We start from the raw sequence: 27,898 nt of genomic DNA, 5'->3' as shown, positions 1-27,898 counted from the left end.
CAGTTACTGCTGTAGAAGTGAGAGGGACAGTCATATTGGAGTAGGAGAGAGACACGGGACTGAGGCTGCACAGCATGGCCTGGTAGAAAAAGTGGGACACCAGGAGTCTGGGAACCAGCCTCAGGCTCAGGAATCCTGTCCGTGTGTGACCTTATTTCTATCACAGTTCCTCAAGGAACTCTTTTTTTGGGGGGTGGGGGAGGAGGGATCTATGAAATTAGGATAAGAGAGTTTTGGTGACAAGGATTGTTTTGAGATTCACGTGGCACATGAAAGTACTTTGAAAATCTCATGCATTCTTTGGATGTATGTTATTGAAGAATAGGATGCCCTTTGAAAAAATGATATGTACCAATTATTTTATATTTGTACTGTAGTAGGCCAGCAGGTTGCTTATTTTTATCGAGGGAAAAATATGCATGTATACAGGTTTTTTAAAAAAAATCGTAGTACCAACAGGCTTATTAGACAAATACCCAGTCCCCTAACCAGCCTCTGCCACCCATGCCCCTTTATTTCCTTTGGAGTTTGTCTTCATATTTCTTTTCTTTTTATTGTGGTATGAACACTTAACATGAGATCTACCCTCTTAAATTTGTCAGTGTACAATGCATTATTGTTGCCTGCAGGGACCATGTTGTACAGCAGATCCCTGGAGCTTCCCCATCTTGCTTAACTGAAGCTGTGTGCCCACTGATGGTAACTCCCCACGTTCCTCTCCCCACCAGCCCCTGGCAACCACCATTCCACTCTTTGATTCTATGAGTTTGACTATTTTAGATACCTCAGATATGTGGAATCACGCGGTGTTTGTTTTTCTGTGGTCCTTCACATTACTATCAGATGTAACCCACTCTGTACCCCTCCCCATCTCTCCCGTGCTTCTACTTGAGCTTTCCCCTTACTATTTACATTATTGTGACTATGGCAGTATTTTTCACTGATGAACCAAGTAATGTAGTATGGCCATGTCTCCTGTCTTACATACTTTTCCCTCTGAGGTTAATGATCCCTCTTTTTTCATCTGTTGAACTTTTTATGTATTTATGACTAAGCATTCCCCTTCTTCCCATGGCTTCTCAGGGCCATTTTCCCGAGGGGGAGACCTTCAGGAGGTTTTCAGCACCAGGCTCTAATCTGGGCTGATGCCCTCCAGGCTCTCTGTGGCTTCCTTCCGGGCTCTCCCTCACCGTCCTCCCGGGCCCCTTTCCCTCCTCACTGTGGCCCTGTTTCCTGCGTCCCACCTGTTCCCCATCTTGGATATTTTCTCCTTTTGGTGGAGCGCAGTCTTAATGAGCTTCCTGAGTGGGGGTACATGGGACATCAGTTTTTTGAGACCTTGCTTGTCTAAAATGTCTTTATTCTCACTCTTTCTTTTAAATTGAAGTATAGTTGGTTTACAATGCTGTGCCAATCTCTGCTGTACAGCAGTGACTCAGTTATACACAGAGATATTCTTTTTTTATATTCTTTTCCATTATGGTTTATCACATGATACTGAATATAGTTCCCTGTGCTCTACAGTAGGACCTTGTTGTTTATCCATCCTATATATAATAGTTTACATCTGCTAATCCCAAACTCCCAGTCCTTCACTCCCCTACCCCCCTACCCTTTGGTAACCACAGGTCTGTTCTCTATGTATGTGAATCTGTTTCTGTTTTGTAGATAGGTTCATTTGTGCCATATTTTAGATTCCACATATAAGGGATATCATATGGTATTTGTCTTTCTCTTTCTGACTTACTTCGCTTAGTATGATAATCTCTGGTTGCATCCATGATGCTGCACATGGCATTATTTTGTTCTTTTTTTATGGCTGAGTTTATTCTCATTATTGATTGATAGTGTGGGTAATGGAATTTTAGTTTGGAAACAGTTTTCTCTCAGAATTTGAAAGCATTACCTCCATGACATTCTTTTTAGTATTGCTTTAGAGAAGTTCAGTGCCATTCTTGATCCTTTGTGTGGGACCTTGATTTCCTCTGTGCAAACTCTGAGGATCATCTATTTGGCACCAATGTTCTGAAGTTTCACCATGACGTGTGGTTCTTTATTTATCATGCTCGATGCCTGGTGAGCCCTTTAGATGTAAAAATCTGTTGCCTTCAGTTCTAGGAAATTTTCTTGTCTATTTCCTTGAAAATTTCCTTCCCTCCATCTTTTCACTGTAAAACAACTACTGATTATATTTTGGATCTCCTAGATCAACCTTCTGTAACTTTATTTCCCCTGTATTTCATTTCTTTTTATTTTTTTGTTTTGCTTTCTGACAGGTTTCCTCAAGAATTTGTTTCATTTTTAAATCAGTATGTGTTTCACTTTTTAATGTGATGGGTGAAAATGTCATAATATGAAATGTAAAAAAAGAGTAGAAAATACGAATATCCTATGATCTTAACCATGCATAAAAATAGAACTGTGCATAAAAATAGCATAATGTTTAACAGTGGTTATAATCTCTGCACACGGATATAATGGATGGCTACTCTTCTTATCTTTATGTTATATTTTCCAAATATTTTATAAAGCCCATTTTCTTTTATAATCAAGGAGGAGTTTAAAAATATTAAGCCATTTTGATGGATCTTGTACTCCTAAAATGGATAGTATGGCAAAAATATAAAACATTAGCATTCATATTTAATTGAATTGGTGGTATTTTGGTAAAATCAATCTCTATTCAGTGTTCACATATGTCGTCAAAATAAATATGAAAAAGAGAAATATTTTTTATTTAAATCTTAAATATGAGTGGCAAAGTATAGATATTAAAGTTTCCTAAAACAGTACAAAGATACTTTCAGTTGGAAGAAAAGGATTAACCCTAGTCCTCTTTAAAAGTGATTTTTTTTTTAGAAAATATGGTTTGAACAGATTTTTGTCAAATCTTTCTGTCTCATTCATGTACACAAACACATACACTTAATAAGTATATTAACAAGAATGTGGGTTTCATTGTTTTGAAGTTAACATTATCTATGCCATGGAAAGAGTTATGGTTTAATGAAGAGAGAGGGTCTTGAGAGTCAGAAGACCTTGATTCCACTCCTGATTGGACACTTACTTGTTGTATGACTTTGGCAAGTGTCTTAGTGGACCTTCTGCCTTGGTCTGGTTTTCTGTGAAATGGCAGTTAACATCTGCTTCACAGAGTTAGATGACAATGTTCTTAAAGCATCTGGCAGAGTAGTGGTTGAATAAATGTTGGGATTTTTCCTTTTCCCCAAGAAAAGTGAAACATTAACTAGTGTACAGGTTAATAACAGGCTTAGGGATTTTCCCATTTGTAGCTTTAAAAAAGGAGGACCCGCCAAGAAAAATCTTGATCTAGTAAAGAAAAATGCCAAGTGGGTGCTTGATTTCTTCAAATAAACAAGATTCTCCCCATTCTGCATACTTTTTCAAACTCTGATTAGGATAAAAAGTAAAAAACTATTTTTTTCTTTCTGGAATCTCAATTGTAGACACTATTTCTTTGAGTTTCATGGGCCAGTAGTGTTAGAGATCAAATTCTTTAAAATAAGCTACTCTTTTGCAATGGATGGGCTTAGAAACAATATAGCATGAGGAAAGGACCTTGAAGAAAAGTGTGACTGCTTAATTCAGATCTCTTGTCAGACATTTACCTTTTTTACAAAACAGCTTTGTTGAGATATAATTCCTGTATTATATATACAATTGACCTGGTTAAAGTGTACAATTTGGCAGTTTTTCAGTACAGAGTTGTGCAACCGTCACTACAATCCAATACATTTTTATTATCCCCCAAAGAAACCCTCTGTGTCCTTAGTCATCACCCCCAGTTCTCCAGCCCCTGGAAATCACTAACCTATTTTCTGTCTCTATGGATTTGCCTATTCTGGAAACTTCATATAAATAGGACCGCGCAGTGTATGATCCTTTGTGATGGGCTGCTTTCCACACGTTACCTGTTAGTACTGCATTTGGAGAACAAGTTGAGGCTGCCAGAGGTGCTCAAGGTTTTGTTTCCTCTCAGTTGTCAGTGGATAATGCCAGATATTAAACTTTAAAATGACTTTTAAACTGAGAGCAAAAAGAAAATGCAGCAATTTTCAGGGAGTTTTGTTTCAGATGTTTTGATGCTCTGTTTAAACATGATGCTACTTAAATTTTTTTTTAAGTTTTATTAACATAATAGAAGCTCCACATATTCAAAAAGTAAAATCTGGCGAGTTTGGATATCTGTATAAACCTGCAAAATGATCACCATGATCAGGAAAATGAACATATCCGTCATCTCTAAAATGTGTCCACAGTAATCCACCTCTGATTCTCCTCCACCTGACTCCCAGGCTGTTACGGACTCACCCTGGAGATATTGTGGGTTCAGTTCCAGAACACTGCAAGAAAGCCAGTCACACCAAGTGTTTGGTTTCTCAGTGCATACGAAAGTTATGTTTGCATATACTAGTTAATTAGAAATACTTTATTGCTAAAAAATGCTAACCATCATCTGACAATGCAAGGTTGCCACAAACCTTCAATTTGTAAAAAAAAAACCAAACCAAACAAAAAACACCGCAGTATCTGTGAAGTGCAATAAAACAAGGTATGCCTGTACTTGTGTTTTAAAAAAATATGTATTAAATGAGATAATACTTGGGAGTAAGTATAGTGGCGTGAGGCAGAACGTGTGGAGGCAGGTGGCATGCCCTCGTGTGAGTGCTGTAACTTCTCTGTTTTTTTGTCTGTAAAATGGAGAGAGTTAATAACACCTTCCTCCAGCATTGTGGTGTTAAATGAAAAAAATTTTATGAAGCAGTTAGCACAGTTTCTAGCACATGGTAAGCCCTCCATACATGTGGTATACGAAAGTACTTGATACATTAGATAATGCTGCATCATCATCATCATCATGTGCCTCGTATGAAGCCTGACGCATGCTAGGGACTCAGTTGATACTCATTCCCTCTCCTTTCTTCCATAATTCTTGATAAGCACACCGTATGGCATTTGTTCACCAACCCTAACTACCAGCTTTGAGAACTGAGTTGAAAACTTCATTCACTCATCCATTCAACAAATTTTGTCGTGCATGCTGTGTATTAGTCATTGAACCAGGCGCTGTGAATGATCCCAAGTTGAATAAGACATGGGCTACATCCTGCGTACAGTTAACCAGGGTAAAGAGCAGAACATCGAGAGATGGTGTGCAGACGCGTGGCGTGGGAGTGGAGGGGAGAGTGAGCACTGCCGCCTGTGGAGACTCAGGGATGGCTCCGTGAAGGGCGTGCGATTTGATTAAGGTCTCGAAGGGCTGAGAGAGAGAAGAAAGGGTCAGAGTCGTGCCGGGCCGCCAAGCTCAGGCTGGGAGCGAGGAGCAGTCTCAGTGTTGGGGGCAACACAGAGCCGTGGGCGGGAACCGAGTGAAACAGCTGGAAAGGAGGAGGGGCAGTCCACCGACAGGACCGGCTTACCACTGGGCTAAGGTGGTGAGATGTGCTTGGTCAAGCAGTACAGAACCAGTGACGATTTTTCAGCAGGAGAGAGAGTTATGCCCTAAGAAAAGTGTTGCAGGTGGCTCTGGTGTGTGGAATGAGTTGACGGGAAGACGGCTGAGCCATCAGGAGGACTTGAACATGCCTAGATGTTACTTAGGATCTTAACTCGGATCTTAACTCTTAACTAGGAGCAAGGAAACAAGTAAATATGTAAGGGACCGATAGGGGTGGTACCTGATTGCTTGTCGGGGTTGGGGCGTGCTTCCTTCTTCTTTTGCAATACTTGCAGAGGGCTTACTGTGTGCCAGCCTCTCCTAATTCAGCCCCCAGTAATGACATGTAGGTACAATTATTATACCCATTTTTCAGATGAGGAAACTAAGGCTTAGGCTGGCTAAGAGCTATCTTGTCATTGTCCACCTCTGCAGCTCCTGCTCTGCCCCTTCTGGGCCTATTTCCTGTTTGGACCAGCTCAGTGACCTCTCAGTTTCCCTTCACCTGCATCTTCCCCATCTGCCCTCTCTCTCTGCCCTTTGCTATCTCCTTTGTCCAGCTCTTGGTCTCTCCTGGCAGCTGTTGTGACACACCCCAGGTCATCATTTAAACTTGAAAAGTGGTTTCTCTAACCATGAATTGGGTCATGTCTTTTTTTTTTTCCTTTTCTTATTGATGCTTCCTCACTGTCTCTGGGTGAAGCGTGGGATTCAAGGCTTTTACTGAGTTCTCATCCTTTATAGATTTCAGTTTGTCTTCTGCCCCCAAACGCCACATTTCTACTTGGCTCTGTGCCTTTGCTTGGGCATTTTCTCCACGTGAAATGGCCTTCCCCCTTTCCGCTGCATCAGGAACTTCTCACCATTCTTCAGGAACTCACACAAGTTACTGCGTCTGTAATGCCTTCCACAGCCGGGCTCTTCATTCCTTCTTATTGGGCTACAGCATGCCTTGTATTTTATTTAATTATTCAATACCATGCCCTTTTCAAAACTGATTTGCAGCAACTTATAAAAAGACATGTAGCAGTAAAAAACCAGATGGATAAACATACAAGAGCAAATGGACAATTAGCGTGAAAAATAAGGCCAAGAAAGAGGTTAGCATAGAAATCTGTTCCATTGTTCCCTGCGATGTGCCCTGCCCTGTTCCCTTCTGCATATGGGCTGGAGGAGTCTTCAGCTTTTACTGTGAACTTCCTGTCAAAGCAAAAGTCAAAGCAGGATTGTCAGTTTTCCCAATGGTAGTCAAAGGAATAAAGCCAATTGCTCTGGAGAAGAAGAGCTTTTCCTGTTACAGGGAATCGAGAGCAGTGTTTCTGGGGTGTGTGGGAAGGTGGGGTCGGTGTGGGCTGGTACCCAGTCATCAAGACAGCCAGCCCCACGGTACACGCTCGGCAAGTTTCACAAGGAAGAGACCTCCATGCAGCTGTATGGCATAACACCAAAGCACAGCTTATGTAAGTTTTATAAAAGCCAGGACTGTGACCCTAGAACACAGCTTCTTGTTGGTCCAGCTTAATCCAAGGATAAAATGAAGAATAAACAAAGGAATAATACTTAACACATTATGTTGTAGTTATTGTTTCACACCTCTTTGCCCCCAAAAGCGATCATCTTCTCACGGGCAGGGACCATGTTCAGCTTTGGTTTGATCAGTGGTAGAAAACCTCAAAGGTAAGCGATGAGAACCATGTGTGCCCGTGACTTTCCCAGCAGGCATCACAGTACTCTGCTCTGAATTCTGTGTACTCAGGAAGTCAGGTTCATGTGAGATCCACTATCTACACATATGTGGTCAAAAGTTTTCTTTACTATTCCTAGGGGCTGACCTCCTGAGGCAGTTTTCAGTAGCGAATGCACCAGCCGAGTAAACAGCAGTAGCAAAGGGACTGCATCTCGGTTGGTCTACTTCTGGCACTTACAGAAGAGAGCCTTTAAAAATATTTCGTAAAGTCAGCAGTACTCAAAGTTTTAAGTTTAATTTTCCCTTTGTTGGTTGCGTTTGGGAGTGACCTCTTACATCACTATATAGTGATTATTGAGTCAGATTCAGAAAGAGAAAAGCAAAAATAACAAATTTATCGAATGACTTCAGTTCTCCCCAAATAACCTCTCTCTATAATTTAGGTCAAAAATGTATTTATGATGACACATAATACCTTTTTTTTAAATAGCCGCTTTTCTTTCTTTCTTTATATATGTAGGAGCTTGATAAAGAACTCCCAGTGCTTAAGCCGTATTTTATCGATGACCCTGAAGAAGCTGGAGTGAGGGAAGCTGGCTTAAGAGTCACGTGGCTGGGACACGCGACAGTTATGGTGGAAATGGATGAGCTCATCTTGCTCACGGATCCCGTCTTCAGCGCTCGGGCCTCCCCGTCGCAGCGCGTGGGTCCCAGGCGGTTCCGTCGCCCCCCTTGCACCATCGGTGAGCTGCCCCAGATAGACGCGGTCCTCATCAGCCACAACCACTACGACCACCTGGACTACAGTTCCGTCACTGCTCTGAACGAGCGGTTTGGTAACGAGCTGAGGTGGTTTGTGCCTTTGGGGCTCCTGGACTGGATGCAGAAATGTGGCTGTGAGAATGTGATCGAGCTGGACTGGTGGGAGGAGAACTGCGTCCCCGGGCACGATAAGGTGACGTTTGTGTTCACACCTTCCCAGCACTGGTGTAAAAGGACTCTGACGGATGACAACAGGGTTCTCTGGGGCAGCTGGTCTGTCTTGGGGCCTTGGAACCGATTTTTTTTCGCAGGAGACACTGGTTATTGCTCTGCTTTTGAAGAGATAGGAAAAAGATTTGGACCTTTTGACCTTGCAGCTATTCCCATTGGAGCGTATGAACCAAGGTACGTAGATGTCTAAAGAAAGCATTCCTGCTACATGATAAATTAACTGGACTCCAAGTAATCTGTGGTTTTAATGGTGGACTTTGTTATACATTGGGTGGGGGGTTGGTGGGCCAGAGTCAGTTAAAATTTTTCTTTGAATTTTAAAATACTTTAATTACAGTCATATCAGTTAAATAATTAGTGTAGTTACTGAAATTATATTACCAAGAAAAAAGGATGATGGTTTAAGGAATTACTCTGCCTAGCCCGAAGTTCGTGTACTGTTCCGACTGAAGTTAAACCTATCAGCCAGTACTCAAACCTGACTCTTGGTCTTTCTTTCATGCGGAGGATACTCTCCGTGAGTGGAATGCACCCATGCCCTGTCCTGTGTTTAGTGGAGAAAAAGGGCTTGGCCTATAGCATCAGTCCCTTGTGACGGTCTTACTGCAGGCTACGCTGAGGTTAGTCTGCTAAAGACATTGCTGCTCTACTTACCACTTGCCCTGCAACCTCTGTACGGACTGCCTGTCTTCAGAGCACAGAGCAGATAAAGGTCACATGAGCATTTGAGACCCAGGAGACCCATCCGCTGCCTGTGTTTTCCTTAATACTGCCTATTTAAGGAAAAAAGAAGTGATTTCCAAGAATTCAGTTAGATTTTGGTCAACTCTGGTTGATATGTACAAGTTAAGAGAAAATAAACACTAAAAGTAACAAAGTAGGGGCTAATTTAAAAAATGTTTTATTTTCTGAAGTGCATGCACAGACTCATACAGAATGGTATGTAGGACGGCATTTTATTTAGGCGATCCTACAAACAGAACACTGACACATAGATGAATTGAGCAAATCTGATGATCATTGGTTTCCATCAGATTGTTATACTTACTTTTCATTAACTTTTTAAGTTCACCAAAACCATTTCATTGCTAAGTATATTAATGCTTATTTCTCCCTTTTTTCTAGTTTCTTCATTTAAGGGACTAGGTATTTTTACCTTACTAAAAAATTATTATAAGCCAATAATAGTGCTTGAATTTCACTTTTCCACATAATTCTAATTCTGAATTCTAATGAAACCTCTTAAAACATCGGTCAACCTGTTTACAAATCAATTTTATATAGTATTGATCCTTATTCAATATATGTTCTTAGTATATTAGAATACTTCTTACTTGTAATTGTGAAAATAAAATTTTCATATGTAGAAATATACAGACTTGTCATATACATATACTTATATACATAAGTATGTACATATACTTGTCATATATGTACACATATAAAATGTGTACAGCCGAAGTACACAAATGCACTCACATAATTCCCCCTTGCTGCCTGCACTGCAGCTATCTTGTCACTAAGATGGGAGAAGGATGGGGAGGACAGTATTTGCTCTAAAGAATTAAATTGTAGTAGCCTCTACTCTGTATTCCAGTTCTCCAGTCAGTTCTAAAGTTTTATTTTATTTTATTTTATTTTTGGCCGTGCCACATGGCATGTGGGATCTTAGTTCCCTGACTGGGGATCGAACCCATGCCCCATGCATTGGAAGCCTGGAGTCTTAACCACTGGACCACCAGGGAAGCCCCAGTACTAAAGTTTTAGAAATGTTACCAACAAAACTTCAGAGTAGTCTATAAATGTTAAGATGATCACACCCAAAACAATTTTCAATAATCTGCTTAGAATGTTTTCACCCTTACTTTTGGGATCTCCTGTCATCGGGCATTCTATCCAAGTCGGTTAGTATTTTAACTTTTTATTTTAATTTGTATACCAGAGTAAACATTTTAAATTTATTTCCGACATGAGGGTAGAAAGGAATACGTCTATCCCTTTGATTTGAAGTAGAAGTTTGTAAAAAATCAATAGAAACAGCCAAAACTGTTTTCATCTTGCCCTGAATTTTAAGTGTCAGGAGATAAAGCAGAACAAGTGCTTCTCTAATCTCTTGTTGAGAACACAGTGGCTTTGTTTTGGGGCTCCCATCAGGCCCGGCAACTCCTAACAGTAAATAACAACCCTTGTGCTGTGCAGATGGATGAACTTTTCCATGACGTGTTCTACAAAGTGCAGCAGCCCCTCTGCTGAATCCAGATCCCTTAATCTTCACTGCAGTGTTCATTGCCAGTAGCAGACCCAGGATATAAATAATGTGAAGACACTGTTGTTTTTCCTCTTCTAAACTGCTGGCTGGGGGGGCTTCCCTGGTGGTGCAGTGGTTAAGGATCCGCCTGCCAATGCAGGGGACACGGGTTCGAGCCCTGGTCCAGGAAGACCCCACATGCCGCGGAGCAGCTAAACCCATGTGCCACAACTGAGCCTGTGCTCTAGAGCCCGTGAGCCACAACTATTGAAGCCTGCATGCCGCAACTACTGAAGTCCACGTGCCTAGAGCCCATGCTCTGCAACAAGAAGCCACCACAATGAGAAGCCCGCGCACTGCAACGAAGAGCAGCCCCTGCTCCATGCAACTAGAGAAAGCCAGCGCGCAGCAACAAAGACCCAACACAGCCAAAAATAAATAAAATAAATTTATAAAAATAAATAAATAAACTGCTGGCTGGGAGAGCAAAGGATTTGCCTGTATGTAGTACATTTTACTTTTGTATCCGAAATAATTCTTTCTCCTGAAAGTGTTGGCTTTGTCAACTCCCTACTCTTTTGGAAGAATCCTCTGAAGTAGCTGCTTACTTCATGCTTTGAATAAATTTTGTCTTGTTTAATCCTCACAATACCCTTGCGAAGTGGGCATAGCTTCTATTTCACAGACCGGGAAATGGCAGCTGGAGAAACTGAAGCAGCTCCAAAGGCATTCCCAAGAATCGGTAGAGCTGGGATTCACGCCCAGCCCCCTGCCTCCAGAGCCGTCTCTTCCCAGGCATGAGGCAGCCTTTCACATTGCTAAACTCTGTTTAGTCCCCCTGATGTACCCTTTCTTCTTGCCAAACCAAACACCTCACTCATCAGTTGTATGGTATTTAAATAAAATCCTTGAATAGTAACTGGATTTTTTTTTGCTCCTGATCTTACAAATTATACACTAATTTTTGTTTCCTTTTCACTTTAGCACGTTAAAAAATAGTTTCAGCAAGGTTATTTGCAACTGGAGTTTTGATTTCTAGTTCTTTACCCATTATTCCGTTTCTTTCATTCATACCAGGATTGCAAAATATCTGCTTTTTGAAGTAATAAGAAGATATCTTCAGACTAAATCATCAGTAAGATAAAAATACATGTGAAACAAAATCCTACTATTCAAAGGGAACTTTTGCTTGAGACTTATCTACTGTATAGCAGTTTGTACAAGAAAGATTTTTGTTTATTTTTTTCCAGCAGAAAAGTGGACTGAAGGGAGATGGTTTTGCCTGTGATTTATTCCTGTGCAGAATGTTAAAGGTTGATTACATGAAGCAGTAATTAGAATTTATTGTATACTTAAAAGCCCAGATTTAATAAATTACTGTGTTTTATCAGGTGGTTTATGAAATACCAGCATGTAGACCCAGAAGAGGCTGTAAAGATTCACATTGATGTGCAGACAAAGAGATCTGTGGCAATTCACTGGGGAACTTTTGCCTTAGCAAATGAGGTGAGTGTGATTGTGGTACCAATAACTCGTTATGTGTCTGACCGATGATAGGATCACTGTACCCTGCCGTGTGTTCAGAAACCACACTAGAATCAGAACCTGCCTGGTCATCAAGTGAATTACGGTGGTAAATCATATTAATTAGTAAAACAATATTTATATACAGTGGAAAAAAAATCCTCATTGCATGTTGTTCTTTTGGCTTATTTCTGTAGTTAATGAAGCATGTGTTTATATAACCAAAAATGTGTGTAGCCTTAGTAAATAGAAAAATGAACCATCATGTCTTCCCTCTCAAGGGAGGCTTTTGTTCTGGCAGAAGATACAAGACACGCACATAATTACCTGAAGTGTTGTAAAGTGGGACAGATAAAGTGGTCTCAGAGTCAGGGAGTGTTACTAATTGGAGGGATCAGGGAGGGCTTCATGGAAGAGTGGACATTTGAACGTGGCTGTGAAAAGGCAAGGAGGAAGGCGTTTCAAGGGGAGGAAAGTGTGGGACTGGAGGCAGCAAGCATGGGGAATAGTGAGGAATCGGTTCAGCCAGAGTGTGGATGATAGGGAGGGCAAGGGGGGAAGTGAGGCTGGACAGCTTGGAAGTTTTCAGAAGTATGTGATTCATCCAGTCAACGCTGACTTGGTGTCTGCTGTGTACCAGGCATTGGGATAAATGGTGGTTTTATTCCTAGACTAGTACAGAAGAGCTTATTTTTACTTAAGGTAGCTGAACCCTGGAACTCTGCTACTAGCCAGGGTTGTGGGATCAAACAGAAGCTTAGCAAAAAGCATTCTCTCCTTTCCTCAATCCAGGGCCTGCCCTAAGCAAAATTTAGAAACAGATGACTGAACTTGGCTTCTTCTATTTTGCCCTGTGTGGCATCTTCCATATTCCAGGGCCTCTCTGCAGGAGCCCTGTGCTTTCATGCTGTTTTAAGCACTCCCTCTCTGTCCTATTTCTGGCCTGCCCTCTCCCTAGTTGCATCTTATTCCAGAATTAATACACTGCCTGCCCCCTGCCGACTCCCCCCCAATCAGAATTCCCATTCCGCAATGCTGTGGCCCTGAGCCACACTGTGGGGGACAGAATGGAATCAATGAATGAATGTCCACAGGCATGGGAAGGGTGAAGGAGAATATGAGTGTGTGTGTGTGTTTCTGTGTCCGTGTATTTGGAGAAGGGGGAAGTTTGATACTGGTTTCCATTGGTTCACCACTATTATTTAGAGGCAGTGTCTTATTCCGTGTGTGTGTGTCTATGTATGTGTGTTCCATATGTATATAGGTAAATTTAGATATATATATGTCTAATGTTCTATATATAACATATTTCAGCAACTTAGATGAAGTAATAGTATTTTATTAAACCTTGCAAAGAGAAGAATCAAGGATGACTCCTAGATTTTTAACTTGAGTAAATGGGAAGGTGGCTATGTTGTTTACTGAGACGGGAAGATGAGGAGAGGAGAGAAAACCTCAGTCTTCAACAGTTATTGTGTTATTCAGCCTTCAAGAATTACTCCTGTTTTAAATCTAAACTTCATCTTTATTTCTTAATGAAATATAAAATACACTCTCATTTAGTCTTTTTGACATTAGTTGCATACATGTGAGATCTACGAGTTTGCTAAATAAATTACAAAGTACATGGAATTGTGGGGGAGGATGTTTAGCCTATGCTTTGCAAACAGTTTTAAATGATTTGCATGTAAATAGTTGTAAAAACTGCTTACTATAATATAAGCAGCTTAAGGATGTCATTGACTTGGCAACACTTGAAAACTGTACGTACAGCAACATCTGATTTATCTAAGGAATGATGAGTGAATTTCCTAAATGATGTATTTAAGCACTTAAACTTAACTGACTACTTTTGGTAGAAACAAACTGTAGGCACTACATAATATATGTTAACTTCTTAAACGACCAGGGTCTTTATTTTAAGTCTCTTCTGTTGGAGTAGATCATAAAACAGTGACCCCTTTGAAAGGGAATGTATGAGCTGTCTGGGGCTGGTTGCCTGGCCCTTAATGGGTCCACACTGCTGGGAGCTTCTGCTTTCACCACTTACTCTTTTTCTTTTCCCACATCTTTATTGGATTAAAACTGCTTTACAGTGTTGTGTTAGTTTCTGCTGCACAGGTATATGCATACCTATATCTCCTCCCCATCCCACCCCTCTAGGTGGTCACAAAGCACCGAGCTGATCTCCCTGTGCTATGTGGCTGCTTCCCACTATCTATTTTACACATGGTAGTGTATATATGTCAGTGCTTCTCTCTCAATTCGTCCCACCCTCCCCTTCCCCCACTGTGTCCACAAGTCTGTTCTCTACATCTGCGTCTTTAGTCCTGCCCCGCCACTAGGTTCATCAGTACCATTTTTCTAGATTCCATATATATGCGTTAACACACGGTATTTTTCTTTGTGACTTACTCTGTATGACGGACTCCAGGGCCATCCACATCACTGTAAATGACTCAGTTTTGTTCCTTTTTATGGCTGAGTAATATTCCATGGCATATGTCTCTAATCTACTACTATGCTTTATACATATTGTTTGGTCCCATGGCTATTGGGCATTTTTACCTTCCCTGCAGGATTAATGTGCTTGCACTAAGAGATAGCTATCAGTCACCCAGAGGCTTTCTTGCCTACTTCTAGAGCTCCCTTCTAGATGGTTGAAGCAGCCAAGAGTTGACCTATGAAGAAACTCAGAAAGATACTGCAATATAAAAATCCATATTAAATTACAGCTTATAACTAAAGTTAAAGTTTAGGAAAGACATTATTAGTGCAGGGCAATTGTGTAAGTGTATTGTTGGACAAGACTTATAGAGAGAGCACAGGGGAAAAAATTTAACAGAACAATTACTTTTCATTGGGAAAGAATTTCATCATTTTGAAATCTCTTAAAAGCAATTTTGCAAGGGAAGCTTCTTGACTTAGGCTATTATTTACAGTTAAATTTCATGGGGGATATATTAGCAATCTCCTATATGCATAAAAAAGACTAAAAGTAGATTCCTGTTGTCAACTAACCCATTAGTAAGTAGCTATCTCTAGGAATACCGGGTAACTAACGCATAGTTAACCTGTTACTCTGTAGTCAGTGGGAAGGCATCCCTGACCCTCTAAACATAGCCATAAACCTAGAAGTGAGCAAGTGGGGAGAAAAGACCCACGTGTGGCCAGTAACTGTTAGCAATCTGTACATCTGAAGTCACAGAAAACTTGCCTGGTTTCCCTAGTACATCACTGGCTGGCCCTTCTTAATCTCTGCTGCTAGTTCCTCGTCAGCAGTGAGTGCCTTAGGACTCAGTCCAGGGGCCCCATTTCTTCTCTAGTTGGTTACTCCCTTGGGGATCTCATTAGTCTTATGGCTTTAAACACCATCTATCCACTGTACCTCTCTAGCCCAGGTTTCCCCATACAATCCATGTTTATATATCCAGCTGCCTACTTGACGTCTCCACCTGGATGTCCATCAGGTACCCAAAACTTCAGTCTAAAACCAAACTTCCTGATCTTCCCTCAAAATCATTTCTCTTAATCTCAGTAAATGGCAACACCCTCCTTCCAGTTCCTCAGGCCAAACCGTTCACTCTCTTTCTCTCATATCCTCCCTCCAGCTTTTCCCCACATGCAGTCAGCGCATCCTTTAGATTGTATGTAGACGTTGAGTACCTCTTACCCCCGTCACTGATGGCACACTGCCCCGTACAGTCTGTTCTCAACGCTGCAGAGGGCGGCGACCTTTACCCAGATCAGATTGTGACACTCCTGTACCAGAAGGACCTGCAGCTTTCCATCACACTCCCAGTCACAGCCACAGCCCTCACAGTTGCCTACAAAGCCTGGTGCAATCTGCTCCCTCATGTCTTTGTTCAAAGGTTGCCGTCTCCAAGAAGACTTCTTAGATGGTTGTATTTCAAAGTAAACCTCCACCCCCGACACTTACCAACGATGTTCTCCCCAGAACATGTCACCCACTCAGATACTGTTTTCTTTATTCATTTCTTATCTGTCTCTGGATTGGGATGAAAGCTCTAGGAAGGCAAAGGGGTTTTATTTCGTTCACTGACCTGGCCGCGCTCTGGGTGCTCACCAGCCATTGCCGCATGGAGGGCAGAAGCAGACTTACCACCGGCGATGAGAGCACAGCCTGTCTGATTTTTATTTCTGCTTTAATTTTCACGTTTTACAGCTTTTCTAACTGAAATTGGGGAAAAAACCCTTTGTGTAATACCTGTTTTTTTCCTTTATTTGCTGTAAAAATAGCTACTATACACCGTAAAGATTTAGCTCGAAAGAGAAATAACTGGTGAAATGATTTCTTTTATACCTTCTGCTTTCTTTAACTATAACACATATTCAAGTGGTTTCAATTTATTTGGTAAACATTTGAGTATGTTGAAACATTCTTCAACAGTGTGCTGTCTTTATTATTATTATTATTTTTGAGTTATGAAAAGGTGAGGAAACAAAAGGTAACTCCACCTGTTACGTCTCTGTTCCTCAGGCCCCTCTTCAATCCATAGACTACAGAATCAGTATGTGGTTGGGGTTTGGGGATGACAACCCATCTTCAGCCAAAAATATTTTCTCCAGCATTTGCTTATACACACCTACTCTTCCTTATAATCTAAGTTTCTATGTTCTCCCAAAATACTGGTAACACTTAATTCTTTAGCATTGATTCCATTTAGACTGGGATTTCATGTAGGGAACTAGGGATCACAGTTCATGCAGTCTAATAATGTTCAATCTAAGTTGGCCAAATTTGACATGCATGGTGTTAACAGATTGATAAATATGACATTTCTATTGGCTTAATGATCCTATATTAGAAAGCGTGATTGACTTATTTGCTAATGCTTCAGTGAAAAGGAAGAGCATTACTTTAAATAGGCTATGTTGGTTATTTTAGTTTGAACTCGTTTGAATTATCCCCCCAAATATGTATGCTTAATTTTTTTCCATTTTTGTTTCTCTCTGCCCTTTGCCAGCATTACTTAGAACCTCCAGTGAAACTGAGTGAGGCTCTAGAAAGATATGGACTTACGACTGAAGATTTTTTTGTCTTGAAGCATGGAGAGTCAAGATACCTTAATACCGATGATGACACCTTTGAGTAAATATGAGCACAGGAGCTTTTAATGAAAAAGGCATCATCTGATATAAATCTAAAAAGACTAAGAAATTCATGAATATTACGATTTACATTTGGAAACAACTTCTGCAGGTTTGTGTTCTATGTTGGAGCCTGCTTACTAATATGATTGCCAGTTCTTATAAACAGAGAAGAGTTCAGAGGTGGGTCATTTAAATAATGAAGGCTAATGTGGATTTGAAGTCATGTCTCAGTGACATAAACATTGCAATGGAATTTTTTTTACTAAAGCATTCTACTTTAGTGGTAGAGTTTTGAGATTATGAAAAACTGACTTTAAAAACTCATTTCTGTTCTTCTATTCTTAGGGGCCTTCTGCATGGTAAGTCAAGGCTGTCTGCCTGCCTAGATTTTCTCACAGGCCTGCACATAGAAACATATTTCTTACAGTCATGTTAGAGCAAATGATGACACTGATTCCCCACATGGTTATATGCCAAATGTTAAGAGATTTATTTTTTTAAACATAAAAACATAGGAGTTTGGGCTACGTTACCATTTCTTTTAAAGAGAGGAATAATATACTCTGTGGCATATCTACAATCCCCAAATCAAAAGCCCTCTGAGCTGGGCAGAGGAAGGGGAAGTGTGGTTATGAGAACATGATTTGTGAAATGTTCTATTTTTAATCTAAAAGTCAGACCTGCTCAGCACAAATGTAGCTGCACGGAAATAATTTACAAAGATAAATGCAGATCTTAAATGTTAATAGACCACATACTTTGAGTTAAATTTTATTCTTTCCATATTCCATCTTCTCTCTCTATATATATACTCATTTTTTCTGGTTTCTTAGCTCAAACCCCAGTATGTCAGTGAGCTTTATAAATATTTTCTGTTTTACATGATTCTCTTATATTTTTATATTACATGATCCTTAAGCACGGTTCTACTTTTATTAAGCCAGTGTGGAATATTAGTGGTTAAAAAAAAGACGGTGATTCTGGGAGTCCACTGCCCTGAGTTTTAGTCCTAGACAGGCTCTACATGTGCTCCATTGTTCTGAACCTTCTTAAATGAGGGAGCTGATTAGAGGCCCGTTCTGTCTTCCCAATCCAGCCTCAGTGAAATGAACTTTATTCATACAAAATAATCAAAATAGGTTTCCTACACCAGTTGCTACCCAGGTAGTGCCCTGTAATTTATTTTCACATATATATGCATGTTAGCCACTTAATCTGAATTTTAATCCTGCTTCCACCTTGGATTTTCTGTGTGCCCTAAAACAAGTCACTTAAGCTCAGTGTGCCTCAGTGTCCTCATGTGCAACAAGAGGATGATTTTCACCTACCTCCAAAAACTGTGAAGAATAAATCTTAAAAAAAAAAAAAACACTTTGAAAATGTAAGGGAGAAAATGATATCTTAAGATATCACTGCCTAATACAGATAGGTAGATTTGAAAGTGGAAAATAGGCTAATGCTTTTGATAATATATATTCAAGCATATAAGGACACTAAACATTGAGGACTAACAACTTTGTCTCCCACATTTTGTAAATTTGGAGAATAGCAGCCAAGACAAATGTAAATAATATTTATCAAAATTTAGCATTTTTATCTACAAAGATGCAAATCTGTCAAGGGGAAATGTATATGTAATATAGGTGAACGTATATTATTTGTGGGCACTAAAGCACAAAAAATTTCCCCATAAAATAAACCTTCAGGAAAAAAAAAAAAAAAAAAAAACACTTTTTCACTCCAAAGGAACATTTAGCAAACAGATAGGAATCAAGATGTTTGTCTTATGGTGGATTAGCTTTGGCATGGGTTGCCCTAATACTAGCCAGAGTTCTGTGGTCACCTTCCTCACTGTTGCACGCCAGACAGAAAATTCATCTCTTACCTCTGAAGCAAGCCAAGCATATCTTGCTTAATTATTTCTTCTCCTTGAGTGGCCTTAATGTTAATTTTGTATTCACATGTACTGTTTAACTGAGGGGTCTCCAATCACTTTAAATTATGTTCTAAGTTCCACTTAATTGGGCCTGCCTCCTTTTCTAGGCTTCCTCCAAGCTGTAATTTTTATGACCATTTGCATTCTTTCCACTTTGACATTTTGTTCATTAAGAAGTACATTGAGCTTCATCTCTCCTATCTACATTTTGAAGGGTTTTATGTACAAAGCGAAAACAAATTTTGAAAAATAAGACTAATCCACTCTGTTCCCTCCATTCAGTCTAATACATGTCATAATACCTTTTCATTTGTCTCATCCTCTAAGTTAATTTCATTTTCCTCTTTGATAAGCCAGCATCCATACCATCATGTAAGATTTTACTGAAATCCCTTTCTCCCGTCATAACTGAAGAACACTTTGAAACTCAGTGCCCAAGAGGGTGGGACCATCAATTAGGAGAAAGCCCACCTAACAAAGGTAAGATGTGCCATGACCTACATAGGTAAAGATCGAACTGTGCACTTTCCCTGTGGAATTCTTTCTGGATGACTCCCCCCTTATCTCTAGCATTTTGACATTTCAAACTCAATGCTCTGATCTCCAGGAAATGTTATTTGTTCAAACTAATAATAGAGGAAAAGAAGAGAGGGTGTTTTAGAATCCAATGCTGCTACCACACATTGAAATCAAATCTTCATTTTAATGTGTGTACATTTTGAATATATATTTTCATTAAACAAGGAGGAAGATTTAGCAAAATTGTTACAAAGAAATGTGCCTTTCAGGGAATTAATACTTACGTTTGCATCACTTGATAAATGATCCTTAGCCTTCATAATATACATTATTACTGCTGTAGCTAATTTGGAATTTTCATGTTTTCATCATATTTCTACTGTAAAAATATGTCTCCCAAGTTTCATTTCTGTATCAGGAGAACCCTGAGAAAGCACATTGTTCTGTTTGAGGATTTGTGACTTCCTATGGAAATCTATGTATTTACAAGTGAACTTTAAAGTACTCTTCTCTTAAAGCTTTGCCTTAAATACATGAATAGGAAAGCTTCTGCTTACAAATTGATTTACTTAATAACAGCATGGTGGTGGTTATGAACTTGAATATTACAAAACCTGGTGGGGGGGAACCTGGCTGAATTCAAATATATCAATAAATTGTTAGAGTAGCTTATGGGATAAAAATACTATTAAGAATAACTGCTGAGAATTTTTCATATCTTGTAATTTTAATCATGTAAAATATGGGTGAAAATTAATGAGTAAAACTTCTTTCAATAATTAAGGGGAGAAAATAAATAATCCTGTGACATTTTCCTTTATTTAAAAAATTATGCCCAGAGTAAAAAATTCAAACACTAGAAGAAGGTGTACATAGAAAAGTCATTTCCTCACTCCCTAATCCTATTCTCAGGAGTCTGGCTTTCATTCTAGATATATATACCAAAATGCCTATATATGAATGATAGAAGTGTTCTGTCTGTATTTTTCTACAACATGTATTTTTGAAAAACAACCATATTTCATGGATGTCTTTCCACATCAGCACATTCAGACTTGCTTCATTCTCTTTAAAGAAGACTATATAACTGATTTAACCAATTGCCTTTGCCTTTGGATGGATTTTGATTGATACCAGGATGTTATACACATCAAACTGAATGGGAGTGGGTGAGTACTAGGAAACATTTCTCCTAACAGTTTACATGGACTAGAATAGATTCTAATGATTAGAACAGACCTGAAAGAGTGGCAGGTGGCCTTGGAAGTATGGGATCGATCTCATCACTACTAGAAGAACAAGGTCCTTCCTAGGGCGCTTATGAAACATACTGCTGCTGTCCCAGATGAATAACTGCAAATCACTGCCAACAGTGGAAGGGTAGCTTACACATAAAAAGGTCACTGTCACTCCGTGTAGAGGAAATAACTGAAGTAGCTTAGCAAAAAGCAAAATAAAAACAAAGAAAATGGTTTCAGAACAACCTCTTATTTGGTATCAATAAAATGGTCCAAAATAAATCAGGAGACCAGGGCAAGTTGTAGCTGTGTTAATGATGAAAGGTGATATTTACTGTTTAAATTCAGCAGTTGAAAGAATCCCTTTGTAAGGAAGGTGAAAAATGAGAAGTTTATGTGTATTATTTCTAGACTGCATTACTCTTTGGAAAAATATGACCAACCAGTTAGAATTTTGGTATCATTGTTACCTTTTCCTTCACATCTGCATCATGGTGATAAACTAAAGCTCTCATTTTCTGGGCACATTCTTCTCCATATAACAGGTAAAACAGTGAACCTTCAGTGAAAGTTGGCTGAATAGCTAAATGGCCTTCCTTTTCGAGGCAGGTAGTTATATTCTGAAACAGTGTGAGAACTCGAAGAAGAATCTCCTTTGCTACATGGCCATCATAAAGGGAAAGGAATGATGAATCCACCTGAAGTAGGAAACAATGAAAATTTAAAATATACGAAAACATTTTCCATGTGTATGTTCACATTTTAAAGCTGTAGTGAATACATTTAAAAAATCTTGTCGTAGCTTTGGAGGCTTTTAATACTAAATCAAAATGACAGGATTGGTAAAAGATAGTAATGTTATCACCTACTACTAACAATCCTGCCATTTGATTTAACATTAAAAGCCTCTGAAGCTACTATCATGCTAGTTATGAATATATATATAGTTGTAGATTTACATTTGATATGGAAAAGATGTTTAAAACATACAATTAAATGAAAGCAGATCCCAAAATAAAAAAAAAAAATCTTGTCATAGAAAACTATCCCTAAGACTGCATAATGTAAATGTGTAAAATCTTAGGCACTCCTACGTCATATACTAATGGAAAAAAGAGGTTTTGTGTTTTAGCTAAAAAATACTATTTCCTTGGAATCCTAGAATGTAGTCATTTGGAAAAACACCCATATCCTCTTTAAGATCCATCATATAGTCATGATGGAAACTCATTAATTCACCAAACACTAACTGCACACATAGTGTGCAGGACATAGGGCTGAGCAGATAAATATGACAGGGTCCCTTTTCTATAGGACTTGAGGTCCATTCTACCACAGCACTACCTATGCTTCCTTCAAAATACCACAGCTCTTTTTTTTTTTTTTTTTTTTTTTTTTGCGGTACACGGGCCTCTCACTGTTGTGGCCTCTTCCGTTGCGGAGCACAGGCTCCGGACGCACAGGCTCAGCGGCCGTGGCTCCACTGGCCCAGCCGCTCAGCGGCCTGTGGGATCTTCCCGGACCGGGGCACGAACCTGTGTCCTCTGCATTGGCAGGCGGACCCTCACTCCACCACTGCACCACCAGGGAAGCCCTACCACAGCTTTTAACTGCTCCTTTCTTACATATTTTTGTCTCCTCTTCCTAGATTGTAAGCTCACAAGGACAAGCACCATGTAATGCTGTACTCACTGGTGTATCTTGGCACTCAGCGCAGCATCAGACACATACTGCGGCCTCCATAAATACTAGTGTTTCAGTGGATACTAAGATACACTGAACATAAGCAGGTCAAACATAAAAGATGTGATGATATATAAGTACTCCAAGTTGGACAGAGACAGAAAAATTATAATTCATTATTGCTAGGGAGAAATTTTCTTTTTTTTCTTTTTTTTTTTTTTTTTGTGTGTGTGCTAGGCAGGCCTTTCATTGTTGTGGCCTCTCCCGTTGTGGAGCACAGGCTCTGGAAGCGCAGGCTCAGCGGCCATGGCTCACGGGCCCAGCCGCTCTGCAGCATGTGGGATCTTCCCGGACCGGGGCACAAACCAGTGCCCCCTGCATCGGCAGGTGGATTCTCAACCACTGTGCCACCAGGGAAGCCCCTGGAGAACTTTTCAAAATGATTTTTAAAGGTAAAATACGTTCATTACAGAAATTTTAGGAAATTCATATCAGCAAAAAGAACCAAAAAAAAAGAAAAACCACCTCTAATATTGCTCCTCAGAGATAATCGCTGTTAACATTTGAGGTAAATCCTTTCCTTCCAGATCTGTCTGTCCAAATCTATATATTTGTACGGACAAAACTAATATGTAAGCTACTGAACTTACTTCAGCACCAAGGAGTCCATCTGTCATGGCTGGATTTTCTGACAAATTCAAAAGCAGTTTTAAAACTTGAACCTGAAATAAGAACATTGGTTTATTTCAGACTAGCAAGTGTGGATTTTCTCTCCCTGGCATGCTGTCCCCCAACCAAGTGCACATTTTAAAGTCCTGCCTATTCTTCAATGTCTGACTCAAATTTTCTCCACAAAGCTTTCTCAATTCCTCTTATTTAAAACCTTAGTTTTCCAATTATACTGATAGGGAGACAGGGAGAAAATAATGAACAAACATCTTAGCTACCCACCCCACAGAAATACCTAACACAGAGTAAGTTTAACATGTGTTACATAAATAATCTTTATTACGATTACTGTTAAGTGAAATATGATCTTTAGAACAAAGGAATCTCTCAAAGCTGTTTCTTTCTACTTCAGGTATGAAAATTTGGGGATAGTTTGGTTATGAAGACTAACAATATGGTGCTTTACTACTAGGTTTCTATGATTCTTGGAGCTTATCGTTTCTATGTGAAAAATAGTACAATCATTTAACTACACAGTGACATAAATAATTAATAAGCAAACAAATGTTATCTTAGAGCTGACTAGCCAAAATATCAGAACTCTTATCACTTATAACTGAAAAGTCAGTAATGAAAACATTCAAATGGAATTCTTCCTTTAAAAATGCGAGTCGTGGCGCTTCACTGGTGGTGCAGTGGTTAAGAATCCGCCTGCTACATAGATGCAGACGACAAACGTGTGGACACCAAGGGGGGAAAGTGGCGGGGGGTGGGGGTGGTGGGATGAACTGGGAGATTGGGATTGACATGTACACAACAACAACATGTATAAAACAGATAACTGATAAGAACCTGCTGTATAAAAAGATAAAATTTTTTTAAAAAAATGAATCCGCCTGCCAATGCAGGGGACACGGGTTCGAGCCCTGGTCCGGGAAGATCCCACATGCCATGGAGCAATTAAGCCCGTGCACCACAACTACTGAGCCTGCGCTCTGCAACAAGAGAAGCCACCGTGATGAGAAGCCCGCACACCGCAACAAAGAGTAGCCCCGGCTCGCCGCAACTAGAGAAAGCCCGCGCACAGCAACGAAGGCCCAACACAGACAAAAAAAAAAAATGCAAGTCATGTAAAATTATACTTTCTGCAAGATACTTGAAATTGCAGAAAGTGAGGAGCAGGGAGAGCAGACTGAAATCAGGAAAAAGTGACAACTGTACCCTCCATTACTCCCTGGAAGAGACCCGTATGTTATTATATAAACCTTTTTTGAATTACAAAGGCATTATGTGTTTACTATAGAACATTATTTTTAACTACAGAAAAGCAGAAAGGAAAAGGAAATTCACTTACATTTCCATGACTAGAAATGATATTAAGTTTGGTATTTTCTCATATACATATCCTAATACACATTCCTTTGATCACACTGTACATATTAATTTGTTAAGTAGAAAGATATAAGACTTTACCTACTTTTACTGTTTTTATCATTTAAAACTTTTAAATAAAAGTACTACATGTTCATGATAAATTTCCAAGAGTGCAGGAGGGTTCTGCGCAGCAAAAGAAACCATAAAAACGATGAGACAACCCGTAGGATGGGAGAAGATATTTGCAAATGATGTGACCAACAGGGGTTAATTTCCAAAATATACAAAGAGCTCATGAAGCTCAGTATAAAAAAATAAACAACCCAATCAAACATTGAGAAGTCCTAAATAAACATTTCTCCAAAGAAGACATATATATGGCCAAGAGGAACAAAAAAGATGCTCAACATCACTTATTTCTAGAGAAATGCAAATGAAAAGTAAAACGAGGCACCATGTCCCATCAGTCAGAATGGTCATCATCTTTAAATCTACAAACAATAAACACTGGAGAGCACGTGGAGGAAAAGGAACCCTCTTACGCTATCGGTGGGAATGTAAATTGGTAACAGGCACTATATATTAATGCATATACGTGGAATCTAGAAAAATGGTACACATTAACCTATTTGCAGGGCAGGAATAGAGATGCAGACGTAGAGAATGGACATGCGGACACGGGGTGGGGGAAGCGGAGGGTGGGATGAAGTGGGAGATCAGTACTGACATACATACACCACCACGCATAGAACAGAGAGCTAGCAGGTACCTGCTATAAAACACAGGAAGTTAACCTCGGTGCTCTGACACGACCTAGATGTGTGGGATGCGGGGTGGAATGGGCAGACGGGAGGGAGGACCAAAAGGGAGGGGATATAGGTATACATATAGCTGATTCACTTCACTGTACAGCAGAAACTAACAATATTGTAAAGCAATTATACTCCAAGAGAAAAAAAAAAAAAGCACGACGGGGTATCAAGGGGTACCAGTCAGAATGGTCATCATCCAAAAGTCTACAAACAATAATTACTGGAGAGGGCATGGAGAAAAGGGAACCCTCCTACACTGTCGGTGGGAATGTAAATTGGTGACTGACACTATGGAGAAGAGTAGGGAGGTTCCTTAAGAGACCGAAATCAGAGCTGCCATATGATCTGGCAATCCCACTCCTGGGCGTATATCCGGAGAAAACCATAATTCAAAACGACACATACACTCCAACCTTCCTTGCAGGGCTATTTACACTAGCCAAGACATGGAAGCAACTAAAATGTCCATCGACAGGTGGATGGATAAAGAAGATGTGGTACATATATAAGGAACTATTACTCAGCCTTAAAAAAATGAAATAATGCCATTTGTAGCAACGTGAATGGGCCTGGATATGATCATACTAAGTGAAATCAATCAGACAGAGAAAGACAAACATCATATGATATCGCTTGTATGTGGAATCTAAAAAAAATGATACAAATGAACTGATTTACAAAACAGAAACAGACTCACATGAACAAAAACAAACTTAGAGTGACCACAGGGGAATAGTGTTGGAAGGGATAAATTAGGAGTTTTGGGTTAACAGATAAACACTATTTAAAATAGATAACCATGAAGGACTTACTCTATAGCACGGGTAACTCTACTCAATATTTTGTATTTATCTAAATGGGAAAAGAATTTGAAATATAATATGTATATGTATACTTGAATCACTTTGCTGTACACCTGAAACTAACACAACATTGTAAATCAACAATACTCCAAAATAAAAAGTATAAAGAGAGAAAGATAGAAATCAGCCGCCCGCTTTTAGACTCGTGACCTGGGTTTACGTCTCGTGTGTTAAAGGTGAGAAAAAATATAAAGTTAGAGTACAACTACAGATTAAACAGTTAACGTATATGTATTTTGTTTTGAAACCACGGTCAGGCCTGTTGAACCGTAACTTTTTCTTGTGTCACATATGCCATCTTGTGGTGGCTCTAGGACATTTCTTTTAAGCCTTTACTTTTGTTCTCATGGCAGATGTAGCAAACACAAGGTTTATTTAAGTTCTCCTTCTACTATTCGTATTTAGTTATGAATCAGTGTTGAACCCAAGAAGTTAGTATAGTAGAGTGAGATCACTTATTAAAAATAAAGATTTAGGGGGCTTCCCTGGTGGTGCAGTGGTTGAGAGCCCGCCTGCCAGTGCGGAGAGCATGGGTTCGTGCCCTGGACTGGGAGGATCCCACATACCGTGGAGCAGCTGGGCCCGTGAGCCATGGCAGCTGAGCCTGTGCGTCCGGAGCCTGTGCTCCGCAACGGGAGAGGCTGCAACAGTGAGAGGCCCACGTACCAAAAAAAAAAAAAAAAAAAAAAAAAAAAATTTAGGGCTTCCCTGATGGCGCAGTGGTTAAGAATCTGCCTGCCAATGCAGGGAACACGGGTTTGAGCCCTGGTCCAGGAAGATCCCACATGCCGCGGAGCAACTAAGCCTGTGTGCCACAACTACTGAGCCCGTGAGCCTAGAGCCCGTGCCCCACAACAAGAGAAGCCACCACAGTGAGAAGCCCACTTGCCACAACTAGAGAACGCCTGCACGCAGCAATGAAGACCCAATGCAGCCAAAAAAATAAATTAAAAAAATAAAGATTAAAAAAATTAATGTTGGTGGTTTTTTACTAAGAAAATATCTAAAATGGATACAGTTTTCCACTTACAGATGGATAATCCAAAAGTTCATTTGCAAGTTGCAACTCTTTAAACTCTTTTTAAAAGACTTTTTTGACATGGACCATTTTTGTTGTTGTTGTTGTTGTTGTTTTTGTGTGTGTGTGGTACGCGGGCCTCTCACTGTTGGGGCCTCTCCCGTTGCGGAGCACAGGGTCCAGACACAATATTGCTTCTGTTTTATGTTTTGGTTTTTTGGCCAAGCGGCCCCGACCAGGGATCGAACCCACACCCCCTGCATTGGAAGGCGAAGTCTTAACCACTGGACTGCCAGGGAAGTCCCTAAAGTCATCGTTTAATGGAGAAACAATTGGTGGTTAGCCTTCCAGACAGACGAAAAAAGCAAATTTTCTATCCCAGAAATACCTGCTAGGCAATGTAGTGGAAAAACAAAACAAACCAAAAATGGAACATAGTATTGTGGTGTGAGTCACTTTCAAAAAGTCATAAAATATAAACCATCTCTGAGACAGATATATACAGCCCCAAGGCCAGAGGTGCTTGGCTCTGAACACAATGTGCCTCTGAGGTTTTGGACAAAGTAGCTGCAGAGAGAAACAAAAGAGACAGTTTCCAACAGCTCCAATACCATGAGGTAGAGAGAATGAGTTTCTATGGGGTCAAGGGCTGGAAGTTACCTTGCTCCCCTGGAGAGAGGGGTGTTGATGGGTGTGTGCGTTTGGAAATTGCCTATGGATGGAGCATGATTCCTAGAATATTGCTAATACGATTATTACAT

The 27,898-nt window shown here is 39.9% G+C and overlaps 2 protein-coding genes across 8 annotated transcripts in view; one reads left to right on the top strand and one right to left on the bottom strand.

Moving 5' to 3' along the window:
- Positions 1–18,380, top strand: part of NAPEPLD (N-acyl phosphatidylethanolamine phospholipase D) — a 101,494-nt gene extending 83,114 nt beyond the window's left edge. For 5 of the 7 annotated variants that reach the window (XM_067042792.1, XM_059074541.2, XM_067042790.1 and 2 more), the window contains 3 exons: positions 7,666–8,312; positions 11,778–11,892; positions 16,899–17,500. In XM_067042792.1, the coding sequence (XP_066898893.1) occupies positions 7,666–8,312; positions 11,778–11,892; positions 16,899–17,027 (891 nt within the window). In that variant the 3' untranslated portion in view covers positions 17,028–17,500. Of the gene's footprint in view, positions 1–7,665; positions 8,313–11,777; positions 11,893–16,898 lie in introns of all 7 variants that reach the window. The other 2 variants (XM_067042794.1, XM_059074543.2) reach the window with 2 other exon arrangements.
- A 1,808-nt stretch (positions 18,381–20,188) lies between these two features.
- ARMC10 (armadillo repeat containing 10) overlaps positions 20,189–27,898 on the bottom strand; it is a 38,119-nt gene continuing 30,409 nt past the window's right edge. The window contains 2 exon segments of the mRNA XM_059074545.2: positions 20,189–21,416; positions 23,052–23,123. Of these exon segments, the coding sequence (XP_058930528.1) occupies positions 21,165–21,416; positions 23,052–23,123 (324 nt within the window). The 3' untranslated portion in view covers positions 20,189–21,164.

This window comes from Kogia breviceps, chromosome 9, assembly GCF_026419965.1.
Source record: "Kogia breviceps isolate mKogBre1 chromosome 9, mKogBre1 haplotype 1, whole genome shotgun sequence".
Classification (NCBI taxonomy): domain Eukaryota; kingdom Metazoa; phylum Chordata; class Mammalia; order Artiodactyla; family Physeteridae; genus Kogia; species Kogia breviceps.
Note: the sequence above shows the minus strand (reverse complement) of the source record. Positions and strands in the feature narration are given on the sequence as shown.